This window comes from Macaca thibetana, chromosome 20 (assembly GCF_024542745.1).
Source record: "Macaca thibetana thibetana isolate TM-01 chromosome 20, ASM2454274v1, whole genome shotgun sequence".
Classification (NCBI taxonomy): Eukaryota; Metazoa; Chordata; class Mammalia; order Primates; family Cercopithecidae; genus Macaca; species Macaca thibetana.
In genome coordinates this window covers 48316059-48335975 of record NC_065597.1, presented here as the reverse complement: position 1 = coordinate 48335975, position 19917 = coordinate 48316059, and the positions used below count along the sequence as shown (strand labels likewise).

Here is a 19917-nt window from a genome sequence, read left to right as displayed (position 1 = left end):
CTGCCCAGTGGCCCCTCTGCTTTTAGCCTGGCCTGATAACCTAATGCCCACTTGGGAGGGGGATAGAATGACTTGAGGGCAGCCGGTGCTTAAGCCTTCCCCCTTCTTCTGCAAACAGCCACTTTGTCCAGGGGCTGTTAGCCTCGAAGGGGTGGGGAAAAGCCCTGACCTCCTGGGCCAGTCCCAGCCTTCTAGGCCTCTGGCTACAGGCCGAGCCTGTGCAGTCACATGAGGTCTCCACTGAACTCTGGCTGCTGAGCCTTGCGGGAAGATGTGAGCATGGAGCTGCCTGGGGTCTGTGTGGAAAGCAAACCTAAGAATCTTTGAAGCCAAAGCAAAGCAAACAGGAATTAGAGGTCAAGGGGTTGAAGACCACCTTTAAGATCTGATCTGGTCACACCTGAAGTCATTAAAATCACTGAAATGTTTAGATACACAGCCCAATAAATTCTCTTTTTTAAAAAAGTACAAGCAGTACTATTCACTGGCCACTGAGCAAGTCCTTCACGCACACCAAAGACAAAGGGTGAATCCTGAGGTCTGTTAGAATAACCAACAGTTTATTAAAAGCTTGCCTGGGGCTCTGTGCCAGCCCCACAGCTGAGAGGGGCTCCCACGACTGCCCCTAGGCCCAGGAGCAGACCATTCCCCAAGGTCCTTCCCTTGTTTCCCCGCCCCAGCCCTGATCCCAATTAAAAAAAAAAAAAAAAAGGACAAGACGGCACAGGACGTCAGACAGTAACAGGGGAATGGGGAGACCCAGGCATCCTGACCCCAAGACCCCATCCTGATCCTTCTTGCCAGTAAGGTGGCCTCTCATTCTCCCCACCTCAGGCCCCAGATCTGCTCTGCCCCGTGGCAGGTCTGAGGGCTCCACTGTGAGGGTAGTATAGTTCTCTGAATATAGTATGTCTAGACCCACCCTTCCCCTCCCCCAGGGGACTAGATGAATATTTGACACGCACATCTCCCTCCTTTCCCAGGTGGCGGAGGGAGACCCTGGCACCATGGTGGGGAGGCGGGGCTCCCAGGCAGCCTTGAGGCACCTATCCTCAAGCTAGCCCTGGGCCACTGGCCAGCCCCAAGAAGCTCATGAGATGAGGTGTGAGGGGAGCTGGAGCCAACATCCTGTCCTCTACCCTTGCGGGGGCCTCCAGCTCTGCCCTCCAGTGTCAGGCTCCACCCACCCCTGCCCTGCCCAGCTTATCTGCTCCTCCCCACTGCACTTCAGGAATAGAAGTGGGAAGAACCATTGAGGATGTGGGAAGCGACACTGGTGCTGCGACTCAGAGGCCCGGGCACCGCGGCAGCAGGGGGGCCCACGTTCTCACTGCCACTGCCCCCCGAGGCTGCCCGCCGCAGGGGCTGGGGGCTGTTTCTTAGCAGCAGCAGGGCTCCGCCACGGGGTGTCCCACTCTGTGTGGGGGGCCCCAGCCAGTTTGGGGGGCCTGGGGGAGCCAGTAGAGACGGCTGACGCCAGGCTGGAGGGGGCATGCCTGGTGGAGGAGGGCCGTGACTCCAGTGTGCCCCGGAACGGGGAACGGGACGGGAGGGCCAGGCTGGGGCAGGGGGTGGAGCAGGATAGCCCTGGGCAGCAGCCTCGGCTGGGATGCCCCCCAGAGCCATGCTGGAGAAGCCCAGCCTCATGCTTTCCGCATCAAAGGCCTCGATCTCACGGGCCTGCCGCTCAAGCAGACTCCGGATTCGCTCAGAGCGCCCTGTCTGCAGGGCCAGCAGCTCCTCTTCCACCTGGGGCATCCGGAACAGAGGTTAGAGTCAGGGGTGGGAGCCTACTCTCCCTCCCCAGTCCTGGAGGCTGGGCCTCTTACCCGCTGCTCCAGCAGTGCCCGCCGCAGCGCGACCCTCTGCTCCAGCTCCCGCAGTTCCCTCTCATGCTGGCTTTCTGTGCGGATCTTGATCTTGCTCTGGTAAGCGTTGAGCAGCTCCAGCTCCTGTTGAAGCTGCTGCCGAAGGGCCTGGAACTCTGCCTCCTGGGTCTCATCAAGTCGTAGCTGGGGAAGATGAACAACCAGTTGTAGGAATCTCCTCCCCCACCCCCACTATCCTCCCCTGCCCCAGGTAGGGCTGGGCCCTAAGGTTTCAAGAAGCAGCGGTCTCAACATCTATCAGAATGGAAGATGGTCATACCCTGTGGCACAGCAATTACACTGCAGAATCTATCCCCCACGTATACTTGCACATGTGCTCGAGGTGTTCACGGAAGCGTTGTGATAGCAAAATACTGGAAACAACCTAAATGTCCACCAATAAGGGATGGGTTAAATAAATTATGGTGCAGCCATATTGTGGAAAATTCTACGCTGTAAAAAAAATGAGACAGGAGTACTGACAGGGGAAGATGTCCAAGAAGTATTAAGTGGAAAAAGGAAGTTAGAGAATAGTAAATGTAAAGTATGATTCCATCTGTGTTTAAAATTCATATATTTTTTCAAAATGTGCACTGAAAAAATACAAAATACAGTTAATTATTAACAAGTTGCCCGGGAGAGGTGGGACTGGGTGAGAGAACGGCTTTGGGTGGGGCGTTTCCACTCTCTACCCTCTCTGCACATTTTAAGTGGCCCATTCCAGTGTTAGGTGTGATCATTTTTTTAGAACAGCAACTTTCAAAATCCTCCAGAAGTCTGAGTAAATGGGCTTGAGGGCCACACTCACTTTAATCTGCACCCTGTTTATCCATTAAACTAACTCAGGGCCAGGAAAAAATAATAGCCACTCTTTTCCTTGGTGGTTCTTGGGAATAGGCACATGGCTTTGTCAAGACCTTAAGAAAATACTAAGAGAAAGAATAAAATCACTGAGGAGAGTATGAAATAAATCATTGTGGAGAACATGAACAGAGGGAGAGTATGTGAGTTTCCCAAGTACAAAAGCCCTAGCTCTGTGCATGCCCTGCACCGTCCAATTCTCTAAAGCGAAGTACAGAGCCCGGCCTCTAGCGCACTCCCTCCCTGGACCCCAGGCCTCACCGCCTGTGAGCTGAGCATCTCTGAGATGGACTGGTCATACTGCTCGGCCAAGATCGCCAGCTTGCGGGTCTGCTCTTCCTTGAGCCGCTTAAGGAGGCTCTTGTGCTGAGCTTTGGGCGTGGTCTCCAGCAAGTGTGCTCGCAGAGCCTTGTACTGCCGAGTCTGGATCTTACACGTCTCCTGGAACTGCTTCTTGATCTGCAGCTCCTTAGACTATGCAGTGGACGGATCAAGGGGAGATGGGGGCAGCGGGGAAGAGGAGGAGGAAAAGGAGGAGGAGGAGGAACAACCAGGGAAAATGGGGAGAAGAGAGAGAAGAGGAGAGGAGACAGAAGCAGAGACAGGGAGAGGGAGAGAAACAGAAAACATGTTAGACAGAGGGGGTGGGGGGAGCTGTATACAGACAGACATGGAGAGGTGGGATCATGTTGAGAGAGATCAGGAAGGTCTCGATGGGCAAGAGATGCAGAGAAGACAAGAGGTTCCAAAGCACGTGCACGGAGTTGGGTGGGTGGGATACCCACGAGAAAACATGGGAGTTACTGGACAGGGAACTGAGGATCTTGGAAGCTCTGACCAGGCAAAGAGGGAGAGACTGTGACCTAGAGATAGAAGCACGTGAGCAAATATGAGAACGTGCACAAGAACAAGCGAGAAGAACCAGTCACACAAAACACCCGTGAAGAAAAAGCAACACAACTAAGGACAGACACAGGAAGTCCCAGGTCCAGCAGCTCAGGGAGGAAGGCAGGGAAGGAGGAGAAGCATCGAGCTGAGAAATGGGTAAGAAGGGGCTGCCCCATTTTGGGCCACAGAGGAGAAAGGGGCAAAGGAGGTGGCCAGAAAGGGCCTGACAAGTTCAACCGGCCAGCAGCTGCCACCCTGACCAGATCCACATTCCAGCCCGGCCCCTCACACACTCAGCTCCCACTCCAGGCCCACACCCAATCCTGCTGCCACAGCCCTCATACTCCGCCTGATTGCCCCCAGTTCAGCACCCCCTACTGTGGAGGGTCTGCAGCCCCGTCCCCCAACCCACTAGGGTAATGCCTCATGCAGGAGAGCAATTTGGCCCCCTGTAGCCGGGTACCATGGAGGGAACGGGTTGGGAGAAAATGCAGGGCATGAGGAGACCAAGGGCCTGGAAACTAAGACCTATGGAAGGAACCCGCAAACAGGGGCTCTGAGGGACCAACAAGTTCGGTGAAGTTCTACAGGGGCCCAGACCCCAGAGCCGGTGGTGGTCATGGTGCAATGAAGCTATGAAGGCAGAGAGCATGAGGCTGAGTAGTGAGAGGGGCTGAGATAACGGAGATGGGGTGAAGAGGTCATGGAGCCGGGCCGAGGGTCAGCCTGGGGGCATACCGGGGAGGCTAGGCGGCAGGACAAAGCAGACAGAGGCAGCCTGGGCCAAAGGCACAGTTCCGCTCAGATATTTTATTTGTGTTTGTCTTTTTCTTTTTTTGGTGGGGGGAAGGGGACAGGTTGGAAGGGAGACAGAAAAACAAAATCAAAGAGGAGAAAAAAAAACATGACTCTTCCCACCCTCCACCACCCCTGGCCCCAGGTCTGAGTCAATGAAGGTGAGGATGAGCACACACAGCCAGGGAACAGCAATAACTTAGGGGAGGAGCGCCAGGAGAGCACAGAGTGACTGCTGGACTCCACAGCCGAGAAGGCTGCCTGTCTATAGGTCTGAAGGGCTGGGCCTGGGGTGAGTGAGCAAACTGAGGAAGGTGGGTGAAAAGAAAGGACTAAGGACTGGAGAAACTTCACTGAGTCGTGGGAGATAAAGTGCTCAATGCTCTAGATTTGGGCTGGAAGGATTGTAGTCAGCTACCTCCAGGGAGGCAGGGCCCGGGACTGGCGGGTGCGGGATCTCCGCCCGGCTAGAGTCCCTGGCAGTGGCTGGTGGGAGGCAGGGGGCCCTAGCTGGCGCTGGCTGCGTGGTAGTAGCCGGGGGATTCGGGTGGGCCGTTCACCCCGAAGCAGGCCCCAGCTGGCCAGTGTGTGGATGGCCCATGGGGGCAAGTGGGATGCTAAACCCCGGCTGGCCCGTGCCAGACGCCAGTTCCAGCCCTTGCACAGGGCCCAGACCTTTGCCAACAAGGCTAATGGGTGTTGGGTGGTGCGGGGATTACGCCGCCGGGGCCCAGGGATGGGCAGGCGGCTGCGGAAGCCATCCTTGTTGGTTTTGGGGTAGAGTGCAAACAGACCCCGGTCCCCCACAGCCCCACAGCCCTGCAGGGCCCGGAAGGCCATGGGTGACAGGCGCAATAGAACCCGCAACCAGAGTCGAGATATGCCCCGGCGCACCCGGGGGCCCTGCTGCCGCGCCCATCTGCCCCCCGCTGCCATAGCCACCAGAGGTAGAGCCAGGCCTGGCCAAGCTAGGAGCCAGGCAGCTCCAAGGCCCAGGGGAACACCCATGAGGCCTCGGCGCCAGCTCAGGCCCAGGACGGCCCCCAGTGCGGTACCCTGGGCCAGGAGTAGGAAAAGACTGGAGGGCAGGTGCAGGGCTGTACAAAGGAGCAGGTAGGAGGCCCCCAGCCCCACCAGCCCCACCTCAAGGGCCAGCAGCGCTGCCTGCAGGCCACCCCCACCCTGGGCTGCCAGCAATGGAAGCAGCAGCAGCAGCAGGAGGGGCAGGAGGCCAGAGGAAGACCCCACCGCAAAGGAGAGGCCAGCCAGGAGGCCATGGGACAGGAGTCCGGGGAGCTGGCTGGCAGGGCCGGGCCTCAGGTGTGTTGGAGGGGGTTCAGGAGGGATGTCGGGGGAAGGACAACCATCTCCAGGATCCCTAGGGGTCCCAATCGGAGCCCCCTGTTCCTCTTCTTCCTCCTCCTCGGGGACTGGAGTCAGTGCTGGGCCCTGGACCCAGCCAAGCTCAAACTCCTCATCCAGAAGACTCCCATCCTCCTTCCCCCACAAGCTCCACGTCCCAGCCTCCTCCTGGCCAACAATGCTCCTCTCCTGGGGTACAAGGAAGGGCACCCGAAGCTCCTCTATCTCCTCCTCAGGCAGACCCCAAACTTCCTCATCAACCAGGCTCCCATGTTTTTGTGGACTGGGACTAGAGGCTCCTGATTCTTCCCCCAGAATCCTCTGCTGCTTGGGCTCCAAAGCGGCCCCTTCCTTTCCCAGAATCCTTCTCTCTCCAACTGCTTCCTCCTCCTTGCCCAGCATTCTTTGGTACAGGACTGCCTCCTGGCCAGGTGAGCAGGGCTGCTCTTCTATAGGGGTGCCTGTGCTAGGTGGGTCCAGAGCCCCAGGAATGGGAAGTGGGAGGCCCGGGGGGCGCTGGCCTGCACGTACTTTGAGGCTCTTGGGCTGCTGGCGAACCTGGGCCGCGTGCTTCTGCCGCAACTCTTGCTCACGCCGCTTGTTGTACTCCAGCTGGTTGCCCAGCTCCGTCTGGTGCTGCAGGCGGGTGAGCTCAGCCCGCGTGCGCTGCACAGCCTGGAGCTGCCGCAGCTCCAGCTCCCGCGTGGCCTCGTGCTGCCGAAGCAGCAGTGCACACTCCAAGTCTTTCTGGGTCTGCTTCTTGTTCAGGTCCTGAGGCAGAAGAAATGCAGGGCCCGGGGCCTGGTCAGTATCAACAAAGTGAGGGGCCAGGGCTCCTTGGCAGAGGGAGCTGGGGATGGCAGGAGATGAGGGTGTAGGGGAGGCAAGCTCCTGCCTGTCTTGGGAACAGAGAGGCCTACGGAAATTCTGGCAGGATCTGTTGGGGATAAGAAGTAAAAGGGGCACTGAAGTAAAGATGAACTGTAACACTCGAGGGCCAAGGGGAAAGAAGACAAGAATGAGGCCAATGGAAAAGGGTGGGTCCCTGGAATCCATGAGTGAGTGGGAGGAGAAAGGAGACTGGGATGCCTACCTCCCGCAGCAGGTCCTGGTCCAGGCTGTGCCGAGCCAGCAACATCTTGCGCTTGTACTGGCGACACTGCAGCTCAAAGTACTGGCGCTGCCGCCGCAGCAGCCCTGCCTCCTCCTCCGCCTGGCACTGCTGGAGCTGCTCCTTCTGCCGCAGCAGCCACTCGGCCTTCTCCCGCTTGGGAGTGCTGGGGTTCTCTTGGAGCTCCTGGGCGAGGGCAGAGGGGAGCAGGGTCAGGGCCCACCTGGCCTGCCACTGGTCCCACCCCCGAGCAGCCCTAGCTCACCTCCTTCAGCTGTTCCTTGCGAAGTTTGTAGGTCCGCTTCTGCGCCTCCAGCAGAGCAGCCAGCTCCTTCTTCTGTTGACCAAGGATGTGCTGCTGGAACTTCCGCTCTTCGGCCTGGGCAGCTCGCGCCTCCTTCTCACCGATGGCCTGGTGCCGCCGGGCCAGCTTTTCTGCCTCCGCCCCAAAGCCAGCCCGCTGCGCCTCAAGCTCCCGCTGCAGCCGTGCACTGTGCTCCTCCCGTTCACCCCTCAGACGCGACTCCAGGGCCAGCAGCTGCTTCTGGTGCTGTCGTCGCATCCGCTTATAACCACTCAGCTGCTCCCGCAGTGCAGAGTCCTGCTCATGCTCCTGGATCTGACGGCTAACCTGGGGCAGGAGAGAGGGTGAGAGCTGGGGCTCAGCCTGGCCCCTAGTTAATTAACACAAAGGGTCTTCCATGGGGAAGAACATGGGTTTTCAACTCATAAGTTTCATTCTCATTTAGCACTTTCCTCACACACAGCCTCTCTAGCCTGTTTCCTCAACTGGATAATGGTAGTATTATCTACTTCACAAGTTGGTGTGACTGAATGACAAAAGGTGGCAAACACAGGGCCTGGCACAAAAGTAGGAACAATCCATACTAATTTGAAACAGTGAGTCAGACAGACCTAGGATCAAATCCCAGCTTTGCCACTGACCAATCATGTGATCTCAAGTAAGTTAACTTCTCAAAGCACCAGTTCCCTCATCTGTTAAACGGGGAAATAATACCTCCTCATAGGGGCTGTGGGGTAAGTTCAGACTCTATCTAATAAGTGTTGGCTTCCTTCCCTTTTAGCAAACATGGTGGGCCTATCACTCCCCAGGTATTGAGCTGGGATCGGGGCCACAAGATGCTGGAATAACAAGAACACTGGGCTTGGACACCTTCATCCAAAGTCTGATCTCAGGTCTCAATCTCAATTGACTCTATGTGTGGCTCTTAAACTAGTCCTGGCAGCCAAGCCCCTGGCAGTCAAGACCTCTCTGCACAGTACCGCAAAACACCATGGGATCTGAAGAGTTGTTGGAACACAACCAGCCCCAAGCAGAGGCCGTAAGAACATACTAGACTGAATCAGTGGCCTCTAAGGGGATTGCTGACACTCAAATGCAGCTGAGCAGGAATGTGATCTAAAGGCTTATTAAAAACATGGATGAAAAGCTATGGTTTTTTTTTTGGTTTTTTTTGAGACGGAGTCTCGCTCTGTCGCCCAGGCTGGAGTGCAGTGGCCGGATCTCAGCTCACTGCAAGCTCCGCCTCCCGGTTTACGCCATTCTCCTGCCTCAGCCTCCCGAGTAGCTGGGACTACAGGCGCCTGTCACCTCGCCCGGCTAATTTTTTTTTTTTTTTTTTTTTTTATTTTGTAGTAGAGACGGGGTTTCACCGTGTTAGCCAGGATGGTCTCGATCTCCTGACCTCATGATCTGCCCATCTCGGCCTCCCAAAGTGCTGGGATTACAGGCTTGAGCCACCGCGCCCGGCCAAAAAGCTATGTTTTATGATAAGCCTAACCTGTGAACTGAGAAAAAGATTGCCATGAGTTGATTTTAGGAGAGGACTAAGGGCCTGCTTATAGGAGTGGAGAGCCACCAAAGGCACTGGGGCAAGTGGCCCCTCTGAGCCACAGGTGCCTCATTTCTCCAATGGGATCCTACCCTCCCCCTCCCAGGGCAGCTGGGAGGGTTAACATAGGCCTGTGTGTAAGCCTGAGAGTTAACTGCTGGTATGAGACAGACACCTGAACACCATCCCTGCCCTCTGGGGCACAGAATCTGGCAAACCTATCATGATGCTGTTCAGGACCACCCAAGCATAGGACACCCCCGGCACTGAACACCCCCGGCACAGGGCTCCACAGGCACAGGCTCCCCCCGCACTGGGCTCCCCCAGCACACAACTGTGAAGCACCTGACTTGCCAGAGGAGCCTGGGCAGGCAACCCAGGAGATGTCAGTTAGGTCAGGCCACGAAAATGGAGTAAGAGTTTGCCAAGCTAGAAACACCCAGATTGGGCCATGTGACCAAAACAGTCCACTGGGAAGAGGAGGGAAGCTGGAGGGTTAAGGGGAGCAGGCAGGAGCCAGCAACAGAAAATGAGGGTAGAATTCGGACTCGATACCATGCCACAGGGAGGAAATCATTTCTAGACTTAAAAAGACTTAAAAAACAGACAGCAAGCAGGATGAGTGAGGATGGCTACACTCACCAGGGAGGCAGTTCGGATGGTGGCAAAGTGGTCCCGGTTTCGGCAGTAGGCCCGGCGGCGGGCGGAAGAGGTGGTGGAGGTGGGAGCTGGGGCTGCAGGCGGCTGGAGAGGGCTGGGGGTTATCTCTGGCTGGTAGGGGTCATCATACAGATTGTCAGAGCCCTAGAGGGAGACAGAAGGAACACCCAAGGCTCAGAGGCCTCTGGGTCCAAAGAGAGTGACCTGAGGAGAGCCACTCAGACTCAGAGGAGTGCCGTGCTTAGGGAGCAAGGGCGAGGACCCAGGCGGTTCTAGAGCAGGTGGCTCGGGCCCCCCAAGGGTGAGCTGTGTACCGGCAGCCGGTGAATAATGGAGCTGTGAGAGGTGACCGTGTGCTCCCCCTCCTGCATCATGGCCATCTCCCGGGCTTCGGGGCCTTCCTCCTCCTCCTCCTCTTCCTCCTCCTCCTCCTCCTCTTCCTCGTTGTCTGAGGCATCTGCTAGGCTGTTGACAGAGCTGCTCTGGCTGGAGGCGCTGATGGACATGCTGGGCACTGAGTGGCTACTCTCGAGACTGGTCAGAGTCCCGGCCCGGTGCATGTAGGGCTCAGCCTCCTGCAAATAGGGCATAGGCTGCTGGGCAGGGAAGGGGAAGCCCTGGGGCATATGCACGGAGGTAGCATGGGGAGATGGTGGTGTGAGTAGGGCTGGGGAAGGGACCAAGCAGCTGCAGGGGGTAGGCACACATGGGGCATAAAGAGGGGTGTCAGGGCAAGCTGGGTCACCTCTTCCTCTTCTGGGGCCTCAGCACCAGGGCCGTTGGGTGCCTCTTGGAATAGGATCTTCTTCATCTTGCGGTACTGCAGGTTGTCCAGCTCCCGCACGGCATCCTTGGTCCTCTGGATCAGGTCCATAATGACTGTGGGTGGCCGCTCCCGGAGCACAAAGCGGTGCTGGGGGAAGAGGACACTGAGGCCTGCTGCCAACTCCCCTTCCCCCTACAACCCACAGCCCTTGGCATTCTCTCCAGCCTAAGGCACTCTTCTGGGGCCCACGCCCACCATGGGTTGATGCTGGCCTTGTCCCAAGCCCTTCTCCCACAATAATTTTCTGTACCACCCAGTACCTACTCCCCAGACTCTTCTTCCTCTAAGCATGGCTGACAGGTAGGAACAGTCAGGAGATCTGGATTCTTGTCCAGCTCCTCTACTAAAGGGCTATGTGACCTTGGACATGTCATGAGGCCCCTCTGGGCTTCATACAGTATCCTACAATTATAAAACAAGTAGATCCAACTACATAATCTGAAGTTTCCAACTAAGGCTCCTCAGGTCCCTATGGATCTGTGAAGGGAATGGGGCCCCTCTATTTTTGATAATTCAAAAAACACCTAAGGGAAATCATACATTTACCCATGATAAGGCTACACAGGCTTTTGGCTTGCATTACATCAGATCAGTGGGGCAACCCTGGTTATCGCACGCTGACCAGAAGCTCTGGCTGGCAATTATATAAATCTTTGATTAATAAAAGATGGGAAAACAGATTATTACTTAATAAATTAAGGCAGTCTGCTAGACAAAATCTCGTAAAACACAGAGTCCACTGCGCATTGGGGATGGGGTGGGAATTCATCAACGAAGCTCTTGGTGGAGGAGGAACTAGGAACCACTAATTTCCCTAGGGGTTCTTGTGGCTTTAACAAGCTAAAGTTCCAAGAGAATGCTAGGCCAGCAGGCCCTCACCTTCAGGAGGACCTCTGAGGTTGGTCTGTCTTGAGGGATTTTCTGAAGACAAGAGTCGACAAAATTCCGGAAGTACTCAGACCTGAAAGTCACAGGGGGTGGGAGAGGGGTGGGGAAGGCATGAGCCAGGCATCTGTACCCCATGGCCTAACCCCTGGGCCCAGATTCGGAATCTCAGTCCTCACCAGTGTCCTGACTGGAGCACGGGGGATTCGTTCTGTGCAATGTGGTATAAGGCACTCATCGCATTCATGTTAAACAGCGGTGGTTTCCGTTCCGCTACAGAAAAGGGTGAAAGGGAAGAAGGTGAGAGGTGGCAGGGGGTAGAGGACAATGGAATGGAACTGAGACGACTTGGGTTCAAACCCCAGTTCCTTGATTTCCTTGCCACATGACCTTGAAAAGTTCCCATCATCCTGTTGCATGTCAATTAATTCCTTCCTCTGTAAAATACAACACCCATCCTCTCCACTGCACACAGGTGGAATAGGGGTCAAAGAAAATAACATCCACCAAAGCAGTAATGAAGGCAGAAGGACAGCCATTCAGTTATCAACCCAACTAATACTTCTTAGGTGCCAAAGTGAGCAGATAACTTGATGATTACTATGGGGAAGATAAAAACAAGAATTAGGCCCTGCCCTGAAGGAACTTTCAGTCTAAAAAAGATGATTAAATAGGACTGAAAAAATAACATCAAAGTATTAACTGGTGTAAGAGGAAAACACGGAAGTGGCTGGGAAGTTGAGAGTATGCAGTGGGCCTTCAAGCTAGTGTATCTTCAGGGAATTCAGAGAAGGGCTTTGTAAAAAGCCGAGATTAGAAAGCAAAGTGCAAGCTACGAGTCCCCAAGAGTCCCTTGTAGCCCAGACAAATGTCATGTTGTTTTGGCCTAAACGGTGATTTTTAAAATTAACTGCCAATAGTAACAATCAAATAATAATATAAATTTCCAGTTTCTCCTTAAGAATTAGATCTGTTGAAATGGAGTCTACATTACTGCATAACAATGGTCTGAAGATAACATTAGCTGCCCTTTCTATGGAAACAGCAATCTCCAGTTTGCCACAGCCTCTTCCACATTGCTTCCCTGATATTGACTTAGTATGAGTTGACATTTATAATCAGACTTGATTTTTTTTTCAATAGTAGAGTAATATTTCTTAGTATTCACATCTCTTCCAAAAACTAGAAATAAAATGGACAGATCTAGTTTTTTCTTATACTTGGGTCTGTTTCTTACATTTTTCATCAACTATCTGGGCCTGGCATCAAATGGTAAATGGAGACTGTGAAGATGGAGGAAAAGGGCTTGTCCAAATCTCTGACTTCGGGCAGAGGACCCAACACGAACCAAGGCAAGGAAGTGGAAAAGTTCATGACACACTCAGAGCGTGGAGTCCATGAAGGAGAGGGCCAGCCTTTAGGAAACAAAGCCTCTAGGTTGGTGCGAGGAAGGATGGGGATGGTTTCAGTCTTGAAGGCAACAGGAGGCCAATCATGGCTCCAAACAGGGAGTGAAATGACAGCACTGAGCTTATGTAGACCTCTCCGGCATTAGTACTTAAGACACACTGGAAGGGAGAAGAGACTGGAGAGATCATTGCAGGAGGTTGTTGATAAGAGAAACTAACAGCAACTCTTTCTTAGGCAACTATTTTGTGCCTGACATTATGTTGAAAGCTTTATAAAGGTTACCTACCCCATTAAAGAATTGTTTCAATAGTGCTGGCTGACAGAGATGAGAACCTTGGCATGGCCTCAAGGCCTTAGGAACTCACTTGGGCCTAACTCTCTGGCCTTATCCCTCTGGCCTTATTCTCTGCATTACATGCTAGGTTCCAAATAACTGAGGCTAGTCCCAGTTCCCCAGGCCTGCTCTTACCTCTAGGCCTCTCACATGCTGCTCTCTCTGCCTGGAAAGCTCTCCCTGCATTCTGCAAACAGCTATTATTTATCTTGTGGATTGGCTTCAACATTCTGCTACAAGGGCTTCAACATTCTTCTTCAGCCCTTAAACTAGGTCAAGTCCCTTGTTTTACATTTGAACCGCTCCTGTAACTTCTCCACACAGCATTCATCACATTGAAAGAAAACATGCCTGCCTGGTTTCCCTAAATCAAATGTAAGTTCCATGAGGGCAGGATACTCATTCACTGCTATCCCTCCAGAATCACAGTCCATGGCACTACACATGATGGGCACTAAGAAAAGATTTAGAACCAGGATAGTGGACAGGAAGAGATGAATGCTACAAAATCTCTAGGCCTAAAAGCTGGCAGAATTTGCCAGCTGCCTGTATTGGGGCTCCAGGGTAGGGTCACAACAGACAGGAACTTGGAGGCCTGGGATCCTATCCCTAGGAGAATGGGGTAGTCTGGGAAGCAACAGAAGAGAATGGAAAAGAAGATGAGGGAACAGAGAGGATGTTCTTACCCAGCTCGATGCAGGTTATCCCCAAGGACCAGACATCCACTTTGCCATCGTACTGCCCCTCATCCATGGCCAGGATCACCTCGGGTGCCATCCTGGGAGAATGGTCAGGAAAGAGAGGAAAATCACCCGCCGAGACCCTGACACTCGTACTCCCAACATCCTGGGAGCTCTCTCCACTCACCACCACTCACTCACTCACCAGTATGGGGTGCCCACGAAGGAGTTGGCAGGTGCCATGATGGACGCAGAACCAAAGTCCCCCAGCTTCACTAACCCTGGCTCTGACAGCAGGATGTTTCCAGCCTTCACATCCCTGCCAGAGGCAAAGTACAGGGATGAGACATGTGTCTCAGGAAAGCCAGGCAGGGGAAGCCCAGTTAAGTGACAGGTGGTGCAGATAGCACTCCCCTCCCAGGCATTGCCGGTGCTGCTTGTACCTATGGATCATGTTGTGGGAGTGCAGATATGCCAGGCCCTGAAGCGCCCCGTGGGTCACGGCTGCGATCTCTACCTCCTGAAGGGGTTTCTTGTGCACTGGAGAGTGAGGAAGAACATCAACCCGAGGGAGCGCAAGGGTGGGACTGGAATAAGTTCCCCTTAAGCCTTCCCTATGACTCCCCTGCTCTTCTCCCTTCTCCACTTATTGGCCCATGAGTCACTTACCTTCTAGAAGGTCAGAAGCTGAGCCCAGGCAATACTCCATCACCAGCTAAGGAAGAGACAAGGGTCAGAGATCAGAGTCTCCTGGGCAGGGACTCAAAACAGAGCTTCCTTGAGTGTCCTGCACTCAAGCTATGTCCCCGGGGTGATAACAGGGAGGAAGGGCAACTGGAGACAATGAGGGGGTGGTGGGAGAGTTTCGGAGTCCGGGCCCAAGACATTCACCACTGCCCATCTGAATCCCTTCAAACTCCCATTCAATCTCCGCCTCCTCCAACCCACAGTGACCTGTCCCACCTGCTAACAGCCTATGTCACTCTGAGCCAGGCTTCTGCTCAGTGGGTAAGTCTGAGGACTAAAGCAGTCAAAAGAGACTTCCTCCTTTCCAAGATCCCACAACAGCACCATGAACAGGGCCCACCTAAGACACTGGACCAGGATAAGGACAGGCGTGAATTGGGGTAAAGATCAGGCCAGAGTCTGGCACCAGCTCACCCAAGCCGTGTGCTCCCTCAGGTAACAGCCCCGGTACTGAATGGTGTTGGGATGCCGAAGCTTCTGTAAAAACCGCACCTCCTTGATGATGTCTTGCCATTTCTAGGGGGTCAGGGTAGGCAGAGGTTACCAGCCTGCACCTTGAGACAGGGGTCCCCTGTCCCCAGCCTGGCTGTATTGCACCTGGCCTACCTCATTGGACTGCTTCCCACTGTAGGACATCTTCTTGATGGCCACCACCTCACTATTCCGGACATCCCGGGCCTAGAGGACCAGACCAGAAGGTGTTGAAGGCCCCAGTGAGAGCCAGGCATGGGAAGACTTGCTGGCCCAGCAGGAGAAGGCAGGAAAGACCAGTGTGATGGAGTAGTGTGCAAGGGCTGTTGGGAGGTCCACAGGGGTAGGAAGAGTCCCCAATCCCTATTACACCGTCCCAGGACCCAACTCACAAAGTATACGGCTCCAAAGCTGCCATGGCCAATTTCCCGGAGGTCAGAGAAGAGCTTTTCTGGGTCATCTTTGAAGAAGAGCTCAGCCACATCTGGGTCCTTCAGGCTCCCGGCCCGGCCCCCAGCTGGCATGGTGGCCCCTGGGGGCCCTGAGAGTGGGGCCTGGCCTGGGGAATGGAAATGGGACCCTTAGAGCAAGGACTGAGCCTTCAGGGAGAGGAAGGGACCCATCAAGTTTCTGCCATCTCCTCCCCTCATTCCCTGATGAGGGGGAGGCACTGCTGAGGAAGGGGAGGGGGAGATTAGGAACGACATCAAAGCTCCAAAAAATGAAGTTGCCCTGGCAACCAGATCACGCGGGCTGGGTCCCTGGAGTCCCTAAAACTGCTAGGAAGATTCTGGGAAGCTAAGCATCCTCACCACCCCCTTCAGCACTCAACAAGTTCTCATTTCTCTATAGCCCCTGTATCTGCCCTCAAGGATAAAACATTCTGCCTCCCAGGCAGCACTCCAGAGCCCCAAGTGTCCTGTCCCATAAGTCCCATACCCCAACTGTTTCCAGGCACCTTTCTGTTCCCCTTGGTGCTGAGGCCCCCTCCTCCCTCAACCTCTCACACCCTGGAAGAGAACAGGAAATGGCCAGGCCGGAGGCGGTGGAAATCCGTCCATTGTTAGAAGTGGGTACGGGCCCAGAGGGGCCCGCAGAGTCACTCTCAAAAAGGGCAGGGGGAGATCTAGAATGGGAAAAATAGGGATATAAATGGCATCTGGCTGTGAGGGCCTCTCTGTGGTCTGGGCCACCTTACTTGTCCTGTCCAATTGCATAAGCATCACACACAGGTACAGGACATTTGCAGGGTACAAATAACATTTATTGAGCACCTTACATGCATTATCTCTTATTCAGTCCTCACCACAACCTTGTGAAGCAAGTATTATGATTTCCCCTATATTACAGATAAAGAAACAGGCACAGCAAGGTTAAGTGCCTTGTCCAAAGCTGGTCCTCCATCATTATGATTTCAGAGCCCTTCAAAACAGACAGGGCAGAATCATGATCACCATTTCCTAGGTGAGATCTCTGAGGCACAGAGAAGAAAAAGGACTTCTCCAAGGTCAGAAAACAGAACCTTCTGCTCCCTGGTTAGGCCTGCCCATTACTCTCTCAGTTGTCACTCCAAGTTCAGCTCCCCTCTTGCAGGAAGCCTGTCCTGACCACTCCAGCCATTGGGAAGAGTGCCTAGGGCACCCAGCCAAACACCCAGAGAAAGTTCCTGCAGGATACCAGAACCAAAACCCCCAAGGAGATTCCAAACAGGCTCCATCCAGCCTAAGCATTTGTCAGAATTTGGGCACAAAGGGGCCTTCAGCAGAGCTGGACTCCTGGGGCAGAGTTCTAGCTACTTAAAAGCACCTAACAATTTTAGCATGTAATTTATTCTGTCATGCATTGTTTCCTGTTGTGTTGTTAATTTTGTCTCCTCAGTCCAACTGGAAGCTGGAGGGCAAGGAGGGAGCCTGACTCTCCAGTGGGCCCCCAGGGTGCAGAGGGCTCAGAATAGCCTGGGAGACTGATGATTGCTCTCTGCTCTGCCCTCAGCAGCTCCCAGGTTGCTCAAAGTAAGGCCCTTTTCTCTCTTCTGCCAGCAATACTGCCAAGCACCCCTCACCAGCACCACACACCCACACACAAAGGCAGGTGCTCTCAACTTGCCAAAGGAATCTTCCTGACCTCTTTACCAATACAGGGCCCCAGAATGCTAACCTAGGACCCAAGGCCACATGGAAGGGGTGCCACCCACTGGCAAAACATCATGCAGGTCCCCTTCCCTATAATAACAACAAACACTTGAACAATAACAAAGGTCAGTGCTAAATCATAACCACCTTCCAAAATGGACAACTTTATCTCCATTCTACAGATGAGGAAACCCATATCAATCTGTTCCTAAGCTATGCTACCAGTAAATCCCATCTGCAATGTACAGCAACAGGGCTTTGAATAAGTTCCTTCTAGTTCTTGGTCTTCTCTTCAGTGAAATGGATTACAGCATGGAGCTGTTGTAAGATTTTAATGAGATCTCATACTTAGGAACACCATGCAGACACTCAGCATATGGATTTTTCCTTTACTGCCTCCAAGGTCCCCACAAAGCTTTAATCCTTTGGGGGCTCATTCTACCCCAACAGCTTGGCTTGAACAGTTAAAAGATGCCAGTAGTGCTACCATTTGTCAGGAGCCAGCCCTCTCAGGAATCCAGGACAAACCCTGGGATCAGAGTAAAGATGAAGGTCACAGTGGATGAAAACTCCATGAGGCAGTGGCAAAAACCAGAGTCTCCCATCAGGAAAAGCTTCTGAGTAGAGCCCTCCTGGAAAGGAAGTTCATCTCACCCCCATTCTTAAACCCCATCCCAGCCTGGTCTCCTGGGGACCCCTGGCCGAGCCCAAACTCAGAGGAAAAGAGATGGCAAGAGACAGGCATGCATCAGGGAAAGATGTGATTCAGGACTTGAGTTCAAATTCTGGTTTTGCCACTGTGTGACCTTGGGCAACCTCTCTGGGCCTCAACGTTCTCAACTGTAAAATGGGAAGATGCCAATAAAAGAGGCCGCCACACGGTGAATGCGGGGATGTCACATGAGAGAATGGCTGTCAAAGCACTTTGTAAAAGACAGATCGTTTGACAAATAGATGAGATTATTGATACCATCAGAGCAAGAGACTGGAAGGGAACTGCAGCTGGGGGAAAACATTGCCAGGCACCTCCAAGCACACACACAATCATACACACACGCATACACACAAACACATATACACACAGTTCCTTGCAAGGACAAGAAATCCAACCAGACCAGGCCTGAAAAGCAGATAAGCAGACCCACCAGGGGAATCAGAGGCATGGGATTCAACACCGCAGAATAGGCAGGAGAAAGGGGCATATCAGGGAGGAGAGGCGGCTGTGAGGGGCAAAGTGAAGGCGAGAAGACTGAAGTGTAAATCCATCTGATTAGCTGAAGCGCCCTAGGGTGTGAACCCCGGTGACATCAGAGACCCTGTCACCTGAGGTCCCCCACCAACCAGACACAATGAAGGGAAGAGGAAGGGGAAGGGGGTGGCAACAGAAGGCAAGGCTAGCCAGAGGCTGACCACTGGCTGAGCTGGGCTTCCCCATCCTGAGGAGAGGGCCTACCCAAGTCCAGCTTCTCAGAAAGGCGCACCCTTTCTTCTCAGAGCTAGACACAGGGACCCGCGCCCCTGCACCCCGTGTCTCACCTGGTAGGGGTCACTATGGTGCCCCAGCGCCTCCGCTTCCGCCTGGGGTCCTCCAGCGGCTCTGCCAAGTAGGGAGAGGGGCAAGGAGACCTTTCCCCTTGCCACCTCTTCCTCGGCTTTCGCCCTTCCTGAGGGGCGGGCCCGGGAAGCCTCCCCTGGAGGGGAGGGGGTGACAACCTAATCTGACCTCGCGGTCCAGTCCTCCCCCTCCTCGAGGGCGACAGCTGCCGAATTCCGGATTTCTGATTGCGGGGTCTGAACCCCGAATATTTGAACGGGATGGAGACTGAATCCGATATTTGAACGCCTGGGGAATGAACCCCGGATACTGGTGCACGCAGGGGCCTGAACCCGATATTTGAAATTCTATGAAACAGAGACCCAGGTTTAGAGAGGTTGGGACCCGAGTCCCGGATATCTGGACTATGAGAACTGATACCCGGGTATCTGAGAAGCGAGGGGCAAAGCCTGGAAATTTGGGGACCCAGGAGCCTGAGCCCTAGGTCTTCGGCCACCGACTGGCGGCCCACCCCGAGGACGTCCGGCCGCACGGCCCCTCTCACGCCGGGGTCCGAGGGTGACAGCCCCCACTCCCGCCCCTGCCTCCTCTCTCTCCCTTCTCTCTTCCGAGAATAGCTGAAAGATTATAGCTAAGGCGCTGCTGACGGTCCCCGCGCCCTCTCTGCCTCTCCTCTTCTCCGTCTCAGCCTCTCTCCGCAACACAGTCCAGGTCTCGTCCCGGTCTCCCTCTCCCTCTTCCTCCCAATTCCAAGATGGAGACCGGGCGGGAGCGCGCAGGCGCGGTAGGGACGCCGGGCCAAAGGGGGCGGGGCAGCGAAGGACTCAGCCCCGCCCTCTCCTCTCTGCCGCGGCCTGGGAGACCAGCAGCCGCCGAGCCCGAGTGCGCGCGCGCCCCGCCACGCGGACCCCGGGCCGGAGGAGGCGGGGAGAAGGGCTAGGCTTGCAAGGGGAGGAGCCCGGCACTCTGTCCCACGACTGGCGGTGGACAGAGCTGCAGCGCATGCGTTCGCCCCGCCTTTGCTTTCAGCCCGAGGTTGTTGCTAGGGGAAGCTTTGAGGGGGCGAGGGTGGACGGACAGCAGCGGCGATCTGCGCCTGCGCGCAGGGTGGAAGTTGGGAGGGGCAAGGGAAGATGCTGCTGGGCGCGGAAAAAGCGGGAAAATAGACTGCTCCGAGGTTAGCAACCATCTAGCCTGGACGAGGGCCCCCAAGTGCGAGGAATCTTTGCGCGTTGATGCTGGGGAAACTCAATAGGTCAAATCTCTTACGGAAATTGAGGCGCTGCAGGTTGCAAGACTTGCCAAGGTCACGGTACATTTATGTCACAGCATTTCCATGACCTGACACCCCACCCGCCCAACTAACTGTAATTATATCCATTTTATTTCGTAGAAGAAAACAAGACAGGTGTTTACCAAAGCCAAGTTAACCATGGGGAGAGCTCAAGTAACCTATGCCCTATGGCAACCTGTGTCCAA

The 19917-nt window shown here is 54.5% G+C and overlaps 1 protein-coding gene across 2 annotated transcripts; it reads right to left on the bottom strand.

Moving 5' to 3' along the window:
- Window positions 1-539: 539 nt before the first annotated feature.
- Window positions 540-19205, bottom strand: TAOK2 (TAO kinase 2). 2 transcript variants are annotated; one of them, XM_050773882.1, is made up of 19 exons: window positions 18420-19205; window positions 15144-15310; window positions 14887-14958; window positions 14695-14796; window positions 14203-14248; window positions 13977-14073; window positions 13739-13852; window positions 13540-13631; window positions 11289-11382; window positions 11104-11185; window positions 10144-10311; window positions 9713-9973; window positions 9381-9542; window positions 7151-7516; window positions 6868-7071; window positions 6306-6545; window positions 2991-3203; window positions 1830-2012; window positions 540-1749 (listed from the first exon to the last, which is right to left on the bottom strand). In XM_050773882.1, the coding sequence occupies exons 2-19, from the start codon at window positions 15273-15275 to the stop codon at window positions 1228-1230; spliced, it is 3150 nt and encodes a 1049-aa protein (XP_050629839.1). In that variant the 5' UTR covers window positions 15276-15310; window positions 18420-19205; the 3' UTR covers window positions 540-1227. The 2 variants fall into 2 exon arrangements, with proteins under 2 accessions (XP_050629839.1, XP_050629838.1); XM_050773881.1 differs by lacking the exons at window positions 540-1749; window positions 1830-2012; window positions 2991-3203 and having other exon boundaries at window positions 4413-6545.
- Between the last annotated feature and the right edge of the window lie 712 nt (window positions 19206-19917).

Bases quoted from the DNA above. Each gene is read 5' to 3' on its own strand.
- TAOK2 (XM_050773881.1), bottom strand. From the start codon at position 15,275: ATGCCAGCTGGGGGCCGGGCCGGGAGCCTGAAGGACCCAGATGTGGCT. The intron at 13,853-13,976 runs GTACAAGCAGCA...TGCCTCTGGCAG, and splicing joins TCCCACAACATGATCCATAG to GGATGTGAAGGCTGGAAACA. The intron at 7,072-7,150 runs GTGAGCTAGGGC...GCCCTCGCCCAG, and splicing joins GCAAGGAACAGCTGAAGGAG to GAGCTCCAAGAGAACCCCAG.